General features: G+C 51.2%; 2 protein-coding genes across 2 annotated transcripts; both read left to right on the forward strand.

The window, feature by feature from the left end:
• Positions 1-3453: 3453 nt before the first annotated feature.
• Positions 3454-5176, forward strand: MIND_00811500 (uncharacterized protein; the record flags this gene model as incomplete). Its single annotated transcript, XM_037364790.1, has 4 exons — positions 3454-3532; positions 3579-4096; positions 4149-4291; positions 4342-5176. 4 exons carry the CDS (start codon positions 3454-3456, stop codon positions 5174-5176), a joined length of 1575 nt encoding a protein of 524 aa, XP_037218032.1.
• A 573-nt stretch (positions 5177-5749) lies between these two features.
• Positions 5750-9836, forward strand: MIND_00811600 (Importin N-terminal domain-containing protein; the record flags this gene model as incomplete). The annotated part of the gene is made up of 18 exons (XM_037364791.1): positions 5750-5839; positions 5887-5951; positions 6001-6333; positions 6392-6736; positions 6788-6976; positions 7034-7179; positions 7231-7354; positions 7406-7568; positions 7621-7677; positions 7732-7843; positions 7985-8103; positions 8153-8296; positions 8346-8442; positions 8489-8620; positions 8668-8858; positions 8914-9274; positions 9324-9665; positions 9715-9836. The coding sequence occupies 18 exons, from the start codon at positions 5750-5752 to the stop codon at positions 9834-9836; spliced, it is 3132 nt and encodes a 1043-aa protein (XP_037218033.1).
• Between the last annotated feature and the right edge of the window lie 246 nt (positions 9837-10082).

Raw genomic sequence — 10082 nt, forward strand, 5'->3', positions numbered from 1 at the left:
GTATCAACGGAGAGTTAGTTGCCACAAGGATAGAGAACCAAAGAAAACGCACAGCAGACGTTCGCCTTCTCCACCCTCAGCTCTGGCTATCATTCAAATTTCGAGTAGGCACAACATCATTGGCGGTTATCGCGACCGATGAAGAGGTGAAAATTCATCTTCCGTGGGCGCCGACGGCCTTTCTTCATCCTTTTAGAAGAGTTGGATGAGGCGACGTGAAAGAAGGCGGAAGCAAAGTATGGGATTCCGGTCACAGACGTCGCTGATCAGTCCAGTTTTCACTTCGACCTCCCATCTTGTCTTTCTTTGGTTGGAATCCTGCGCGCGCGCTTCCCGCTGGGTCGAGTTTGAGCTCCCCCGACATCTTGGGCCATGTCTCTACCACTTTCTTCTTCTTCAAATGGTCAGTCGTCGGGGGTTACTGAATGCAATTGCTCACTTGCGCTTCGTCCACAGGAGGCATCGCGGAGCATTTCCCTTTTCACGCAGAACAACACACCAAGGACACAACCTATTACTTTGACGATGGAGACTGCATTCTTCTTGTGGAAAACACCTATTTCAAGGTCTTGACTCCAATTCAAGTCCATTCAAGCGCTCAGTCGACAAACCCAGCTTCACAAGGCATTTTTATGTCGCGACCCGAGCTCCATGTTCTGTAGCATGTTCAAGGATGCCAAGGGCCACGGAACAGATGTCATTCCACTGTCTGACACGGTAGAGGAGTTTCGTGCACTTTGCTGGATATTGTATGCCCTGTGCGTCTTCATTTTCACCAATTTATAACCCTGACTTATATGTCTGCAAGTCCTGACGAAATATATTCTCTCGCTACGCGACCGCGCGATGTCGATGTTCGCAAACACCTACGCATCATCCACATGGTCAACAAATATGTCCTTCCACGATTCGAGTCATGGGCATGTACAGTGCTCCAAGCCATTCCGTCTGCATTGAGAACATACCTCGACACGTGCGGAGATGATGACCTCGAGAATGCTATGAATCTCGCCATGTGCTATCAAGTCGATGACAACGGAGCTGCTAATAGTACGACCAGTCAGGGTCCGCTCCACGGGCTTTTGAAGATGGTCGAAGATACTTGGCTCAAGCGGCTGACTGGATCCGGGCCACCCAACTCGCCTTCCCAAATCGACTACCGACGCGCCTTACGGGTCGGCGAGAATTACGGGCGGCGCCAGTTCCAAGGCAAAATCTATCTGCACCTCCGAAAACGCCTTACTACCGAACAACTCATCACTTCCGATAATTCTGATCTTCAGGCGCACTTGGGCCTCGACGACGCCCAGTTTGGACGGTTTTTGCGCGGCTCGGCGCTCTTGCTTGGCGCTTGTGTCCCACATCCAAGCTCGATTCTCCCCGCTGACGCCATGGCGGATCCACATTACCATGGCGGGTGTCAGGCGTTCTGGAATGGGTTGCAGTGGACGAAGATGTATCAAGACCCACTAGCGTTCTTAGAAATCCTGCGTCGAAATAGCTGTGCTGCTGCGTATTTCGGAACTTACCCAACCGCAGACGACATTGTGAACTTCTTTCTAGAGCCGGTCAAGGTAGGCCACACGTCCTCACTTTTGTTTTCAATATCTTTACTGAACTTTTCCAGACATGACAACTTGTAGATAACACATTCGCCATAGATGTACTGAGCATCGCTCCATTAGAGAGCCATCTCGAGTAGACTGTATCAGCCTCGATAATGGTTGCACTGCAAACTCGCCTTGTCTTTCCCCCGATGACATAATATTTTTCTCTACATCCGTCTAATTTAGGATTTACGATTGCCTCATGCTTGTCCACGAGGCCGATTTGTTGCCGTCCGGCGCCTAATTCGTGTGAGTACGCCAACCTAGTTCTTTCTCTCCCTCACCATTTCGCTAGGTTTCCCGAAGGATGGATCTCGCTACTGGCCAGCCCACTATGCCGCAAATGAAAGGTGCGATGCAAAGCCGCTATTCGTGGCAAATTCTCAACGAGCTCAGACTTTCTGGCTCATCTTGCGAAGCAGCTGGAGAGTCGAGACCCGCCATTGCACGACAAAACGTATTTCTTCGACGATGGAGATTGCACTTTCCTTGTCGAGGGTGTGCTGTTCAAGGTTCGTCTTTTGTCCGTAATCCCGCGCATATAGTAGTTTCTCATCGTCCCTAAGTTGCACAAAATCATCCTTGGTCGGGAGCCACAGTCGGCATTTAGCTCAATGTTCCAAAATGCCATCGGTGAAGAGACAGAGATCATACAACTTGATGACACGGCAGAGGAAATGCGGGCTCTATGCTGGATCTTGTATGCCCTGTAAGTCGGCATCTGCTGCGTCCACTTTCCGCTTCACTGATCCTCGAGGCATCTAAACAGCCCGATGGAGACTTATGCTCTTGTGTCTCAACCGTCGGGGCTAGACGTGATGAAATTCATCCGCATTCTTCATCTCACCGACAAATATGCCTTGCCAAATTTCTGCACTTGGGCATGGACGCTGATGTCCGCAGACAGCTCTGCGCTGTCAACACACCTGCAAACATGTACAGAAGAGCATCTCGAATACATTCTCCATCTTAGCGATCGCTGTAAAGAGACGGCACCCGATTTCATCGGACTTGTCGAGGCGGCGTGGATGACGCGCATCGAGGCGGGCGAAATATCGCATGCGTATGGGCTGACAGTGGCGGAGTCTGCTGACAGACGCGCGCTCCAAGGGCTCATCTATCTCGACCTGCGAAAACAACTCTGTCATGGCCCATTTGTCGCCTCTCCGTCGGCAGGTCTTGCGCATTTCGGCCTGACGGAGTTGCAACTCACGCGTCTGCTCTTCGGCCACGCGATATTGTCGAACATGCTCAATGTCCAGGGCACGCATCGTCCAAATATCTTTCAAAACTGCCCGCACAGTACTCGCTGTCGCGTAATCTGGGAAACGATTCCTTGGGACCAACGCGATCCACTTTCTTTCCGGGTCGCAGCGACTACGAGAGACAAGGTAAAGAACGCACCGTGTGTCGCTGCCCATTTGGAAGCCACCGAATATCCCACACGCGAAAATATTGCCGATTTCTTCCTCGGGCGCGTGTTTGACGAGTCTGACTTGGCCCGAGAGACGGATGGTTTCGGCTCATGATCTTCCTGCGACACTGAATGTGTGCTGACATGGAACTGTAATTTATTTGGCTTGGTGCAATTGCATGTGGAGGATGATTGGTCATGCACGTGATCGCGATGTGTACAACCTCATGATCGTGCGACTTTCCTAAGTACCCTTTCCTCGTTGTTTCCTTGAGGTTCCAGCTCCTCATTAGCTACCGCTCGCTTCGTTCCATTGGCCCACCATACTTCTTTACTGGACACCGCTTGTTGATCCACCACACTAAACATCGACGCTGCAGCAATGTTAACCGCACACGCGGACATGGCGTGCTCCTGAGACTGCTTATAAATATGCCCCGCGGCCCAGAGTCTCTTTTGCTCTGTCGTACGACGGCTTTCCACTTCTTCCTTACGATGTCTGACTCGATTCGTGAGTAGTAGTGCGTCTCGAACACTTGTCCTAAAACTCCTTACAGGACTTCCGTCGAAGAAGCGCAAGGCCTCAGAGGGCAAGGATGGGAAGAAGAAGAAGTCATCGAGCTCGAGTTCGCACTCATGGCTGTCGACCTTCCAGGCTCCATCTACTAGTAACGGCACAACCTCTTTGCCAGTGCCAGCATCGGATTCCCTTGACCCCATGCCCCATCCCCTTGTTCTGCCTGAAGCTTCCTCTGAGCCCCTTACCGCTCCAGACGCCCTCAAGTCATGGGATGTCCACGACACGAATGACGAAATCGGCGTTGCCCTTTCAAACGGTCGTCCTCCCTCGCCTCAGGCTGTTGTTCCCGTCCCAGATGTTCAAGAACAAGATATTCTACCGAATACATCGCGGGACTCAGTTGCCGTCGGGATACCAGAGCCGGAACCGGAAGCTTATGCCGCTGAACCGCCAATTCCCGAACCTGAAGAGCCTCAATGCTTAACGCCAAAGGACAACAAGTACTATTTCGAGAGTGGGGACTGCACGTTTTTGGTCGGCGGCGTGCTCTTCAAGGTAAGTCTGCTGATATGCACCATCTTGTGTCAAGGGTCTCATTACGGTCCAGGTACATAAATATGGGTTTCAAAAAGATCCAGATTCCGCATTCGCCAATATGTTCAAAGACGCTCAAGGCGATGTCTCAGCGCCCATACCGCTATCTGACTCAAGTGAAGATTTTCGTTTACTGTGCTGGGTGCTTTATGCTCCGTAAGTATCATCTCGGCCTTCGTTCAAATTCAATCTGACCATTCGTCTAGTTTGAGCAAGATATTCCGCCTGGCAACTCAACCAAACGATAATATCGACGTCAAGAAGTATCTTCGCATTCTCGACATCGCCCACAAGTACACTTTGGTGGACGTTGAAACATGGGCTTGGAGTATGGCGCAGCTTAACCCTTCCGCGATGCCCAGCCATCTGGATAGCTGTTCGGAAGGAGACCTCGTTGAGCTGTTTGGCCTTGCTATGCGATGCTCCACCTCAGCGCGAGAGTTTGTGCAGCTGGTCGAGACTGCATGGCTCGGGCGTGTCAAGCGCGATGAGTTGCGATGCAGTCGTGCATTGACCGTGGGGGAATACTACGGTCGCAGGGAATTTCAAGGCAATCTTTTCATGGAGATGCGGAATAGACTCACCAATGGGTCGATCTGGACTTCTCCGCAGCTGGGTCTTCAAAATCTACATCTAACGAAAGTCCAATCGGATCGCCTTCTGCTTGGCTTTGTCACTATGGCCAGCCAGATGGCCAGCATACGCCAATTGCTGTCCTCGGAGCTACCCATCGCAGGCGCCAACCTAAACAGAAGCTTCGGCCCTTCGCATTACCATATATCTTGCGAAGACGAATGGCGGACAATGTGTCATGAACGGAGTTTCGAATATGACAATCCAGTCGGTGCTCGTTTGATTCTTGAAGACGCGGGGAAATCAGCCTACTATACGTGCGTGATAGAGCGCTTCCAGGTCGTGGCAGCCGATTTGAAGCAATACGTTCCCGACAAGGCTGCGGACTACTTCCTTGGACCTGTCGTATCAGCAACGCCTCTACAGGATAAACCGCCAGAGATGCTGCCTCCAAAACCTATAGAATAGCATTTTCCAGTAGTGTGAAGTTATTTTTTCTTTGCATGATGTGCCGTTCTCACAATCGGCAAGCTTGGAAAGATCTTCACCAACGGGATTTTGTCGACACCGAAGTCATCTCGGCTCCGATGCCCCCTGCATAATTATTTGTTGATTATTTGGGATGTCGATCGCTGGTCCCTCGCCGCGCTCGTTCGTTCAAGCGCATCCCGACAGTAGTACCGTTTCACTTCCTTCTACTACGAATGTGTTTCAGTCTGTTGCGTAGGGAGCTAAGATCGATTGAGGCGTTACAGAGGACAGAACGTTCAGTGTGCAAAACGGATAACAATACGAGAGCCCTTTGTATCGCTGCATAGTCCTTGTTTCGTGTACAAGGCGTGTTTGTTCTCTTGGTGTAACTGAAAGATTGAAAGAAGCCTGCAATGCCGCATGGTGTGATGTGTGACGCTCGGCAAAAACGAAAAATTGCACTTGTCTCCTTACACTCACGACGCCGCCCCGCCCCAGGTAGGCAATGCCACTCCCATCGAGCTTGTGACGGTCAGCGATGCTGACGATGTCCATCTCTCTTCCAGCGCGATGGATCTCCAGACCCTGTCGAACCTCTTTGCGTCCACCCTCAACCCCGACCCCAATGCCCGTCGCGCTGCTGAACTCGATATTCTGAAAGTAAGCTTACTCTATGTCTTCTGCTCGATGTGCCTCACTCTGGTTAGGTCGGCAATGAGCCGGGAATGATTGGTGGACTACTGCAGATAATCGGGGCGGACAGCATTGACATGTGTGTAGCTCTAACGCGTGTTTTCGCTATCGTTTCTTACCTTCTATAGTTCCACTCGTCAATCTTGCTCGGTCTGGCTCAAAAATCGCGTCCACGGCACGTACTCCATTGACCCCGCCACTCGCCGCCCCAACCAGCCCTCCATCACCGAACCCGATAGAGAGGCTCTCCGAGCCAATATCCTTCCCTTATTAGCCGCGTCTCCATCACGTAGCATCACCGTTCAACTCGCCAACAGTCTCAAGGACATTGTGGCCCATGATCTACCCAACGCCCGCTGGCCTGGTCTTATCGACGCCATCAAGCAACTTTTGGTCAGTGGCGACATTCGCCATGTACAGGCTGGATGTGTTGCCTCACTCGAGGTCGTTCGTGCTTTCCGGTGTGTCACTATATGTCAGGTCTTCTTGTATTCGGTCTGAAACAAGGCATTGGTGTAGATTCAGACAAAAGGCAGACGTCCTGCCCCCGTTGGTGGCCCAGCTGTTTCCAACTCTCGTCGGAATTGCGACACAGATGATGCAGACACCGCCTTCCGCTGCCCAGGAAATCCCCGCAATGCTCCATCTCATCCTCAAAACATACAAAACGAGCATTGTCGTTAACCTTTCTGCTCACCAACAAAGTGCGGAAAGCATAGTGCCTTGGGGGCAACTTTTATTCGGTGTGGTCAATCTCCAAATTCCCAAGGAGGCGGTTCCCGAAGATGAGGACGATCGTGAGCGGAGCGAGTGGTGGCGCGCCAAGAAGTGGGCTTATGCAACTTTGGGAAGACTCTTTCATCGGTGCGGCATACCTCTTCTGGAGATAGTTGTCAAACTAACGACACAAAACAGGTTCGGCAACCCCTCGCAACTGCCCTCGACTATGCAAGCCGAGTATGCGGGATTTGCTCAGCACTTTGTTACTGTCTTCGCACCCGAAATCCTCGCCATCTACCTACGACAAGTCGAGCTGTATGTATCAGGCACTGCCTGGCTTTCGAAGAAGTGCCAGTATCAGATCTTTACGTTCTTCACTGAATGGTGAATACGTCTTTTGGTGCTACTTTTTTAGGCTGCCCGCTGATAGCCCTCTCATAGCATCAAGCCCAAATCGACTTGGACGTTGCTCAAACCGCATGCGCAGACCCTCGTCGAGTCGTTTGTGTTCCCGCAACTTTCGTTCAATGCTTCTCGAGAGCAACTTTGGGAGAGCGACCCCATCGAATACGTCAGAATGAATGTTGGTCAGTTACATCTTCCTCTGGGCAGGCACGATGACTGAAACTAAGCTTCAGATGAATCCGAGTCCTTCTCCACGCCTGTTTCTGCCGCAACAACGTTCCTCTTTTCGCTGGCCAGCAATCGCACCAAGACGACCTTCATGCCTATTTTAGGCTTCGTCAACGGCGTTTTGCGCTCGTAAGTGCCCATTTTTAGGTCCCTTTACTTCGTGCCCTTATGCTCCCCTAGGGAGAATGCCTCGTCCTCCCAGAAATTCGGCGCGCTCAACATGACTGCTGCCCTGGGTCCCTGGATTATGCGCCATCCTGATGTCTCCCCAAACATGGAGCAGTTCGTGCTGCAGTTTGTCACACCGAATTTTACGAGGCCGGAGGCGTATTTGCGTGCCATTGTCAGTTGTGTCTTGTGGGTTTGTGGGTGGTCAGACTAAGACAATGTTCCAGGCCTGTGAAGTCGTCGGGACAGTCACCAAAGACGGACTATCATTCTCTTCTGAAGAAGTATGTTGCAATATCCTTTTCTTCTGGCTTGTCACTTTGCTCAATGCCTCTCAGAATCTCAACGTCAACTTCCGTGCTATCGCAGCGGCGCTTGATGATCCTGACTTTGTCGTTCGGGTTCAGGCGGCTCTGGCCTTGACCGAACTGATTATTCTTCACGATTCTGGTATGTTGCTTGTTATCGACCAAGTGTACATGTTGATGGCCTCATAGTCAAGACCGCCGTCTCGCCCCAGGTTGGCAAAGTGGTACAGGGCACGTTTATCCGCCTTTTTTTCTTCTCCATTTCCGCTAATGCTTGCTCTAGACCTTCTCAAGCTGGCAGACGAGACCGACCTCGATATCCTTAACCGCAGCATGGAAGTCATGGTCAATGCATTCCAGACGGAATTGCTCCCCGTTGCGGCGCAGTTGACTGCACGCCTGGTAGGTGTTTCTCTATTGGCAAGATGGTGTGCTTATGTTGCTAACACAGTGCGAATCATATATGCGGTTGATCAAAGAGAGTCTCGCAGCGCCGGAGCAGCCAGAACTTGGCAACATCAGCTTCGATGCTCTCAATAACATGGATGACGACAAGACATACGCCGCCATGGGTTTCGCGAAGACCATCAGCACAGTTAGTTTTGTTATTGTGTTTGCAAGTTAAATGACGAGCTGCCTCACAGGTTATCTCTGCTGTCGATAGCTCGCAAGAGATTCTTGCCCAAGTCCAAGAGGTTATTATTCCAATCATCACCTTCACCCTTGAAAACAAAATTCTCGGTGCGCTTTCCGGCCGTTTCGCTTTAATTTCGCTGAAGGTTATTAGACCTGTTTGACAACATGTACGAGCTGGTCGACAGCTTAACATTCAAGCTTCGCTCTATTTCGCCCAATTTGTGGCCCGTTTTCGAGCTCACATACAATCTCTTCAAGTCCGATGCCGTCGATTTCCTCCAGGGTTTGTCCTCTTCTGGTTTGGTTTCATGTCTAACGGATTCCGAATAGAAATGCTGCCTTCGTTAGATAACTTCGTTTCGTATGGGAGCGATGTTATAAAAGCGCGTCCTGAGTACCAATCGATGTTGGTGGATATATTCACAACTTCGATGAGCCCGGGACAACCTCCAGAGAACCGACTGAACGGGTGCAAGCTCGCTGAATCGATTTTGCTCAATCTGAGAGGGAGCGTTGACAACGTGCGTTTCTTGGGAGATTCCCCAAATTTCTGGTCCTAACGATGAAGCTGCATAGGCTCTCCAAACCATGATTACTGTCGCTTTTAACCAAGTTGACAAGTTTGACACGGCTGCCCTGCGGCTTGCCAACCTGGAGGTCCTTGTCAACGCAGTTTTGTACAACCCTGCTGCGACGCTGCATATTATGGAGACGACGCATGCGGGCTCCGCCAGGGTGTTCTTCGACAAGTGGTTCGATACCGTTGCGGACCATGCGAAGATGCCTCGGGTTCATGACAAGAAGCTCGCGATTGTCGCGATGTGTGCGTTATTGGAGATGACGCCGGAGCAGGTTCCCGACTCGGTCAAAGAGGGTTGGCCGGGTATCGTTGGAGGAGTGCTGAAGATCTTCAAAGATTTGCCTGGGGCAATAACAGGTATGCTGGGTTACTGAGACGTTTTCGGAGGCTTATATTATTATGCTAGCCCGCAAGGAACTAGAAGACCAAGATGACGAAGATGACGACGACGATATTTATGAAGAGAAGGTGCTCAATATGAATGAAGACGACGAGGACGTCTGGGATGAGGACTCGGCGTATCTCGAAATGCTCGCAAATGAGGTATGCCCCCTTTCATATGGCCTCCTTTTGGATGCTAATCTGGCTGCTTCTCCTAAGGGTGCGCGTCTTCGGGCAAGAACGGAGCGGAAGGAAACGGGTGAAGAAGACAGTGACGACGAGGAAGACGAGATTACTGAAGAGCTCGGGTACTTCAGCACAATCGACGCTGTGAATCCATATGTGTCATTCAAGCGAGCCCTCACGAGTGCGTATTCTCCTTTGGCATCCATCATGTTTCCTCAAGCCCTTTCCAGCCTTCCAAATGCAAAATCCGTCTGCCTACCAGACGGCCACGACTTCGCTGAATGTCGACCAGCAAACAGTGCTTATGGAGGTCATGCGTATAGCTGAGCAGGCTGGCGCGCCTGCTGCATAATGCCACCCTCCTCAGCTTCTAACCGCCATTCTCCCCGCCCCGAGTCCTCCCGCTGTCTTGCTTTCCGTGCTTTCTTTCTCCCCTGTTCCCCCGACTACCTACCTACATATCGATACGCCGAACGCCGAATACGGGCTCCTGTCCACATACACAGTTTATGTTGTTACGAATAACGATCTCCCTCCATCTACCTCCCCCTTGTTGTTGTTCTCTTGTCCTTCCTTCCTTCCTTTGGCTGTTTTGTTT

The sequence above is a fragment of the Mycena indigotica genome, assembly GCF_014461135.1.
Source record: "Mycena indigotica strain 171206Taipei chromosome Unknown Mind.scaff0007, whole genome shotgun sequence".
Lineage (NCBI taxonomy): Eukaryota > Fungi > Basidiomycota > Agaricomycetes > Agaricales > Mycenaceae > Mycena > Mycena indigotica.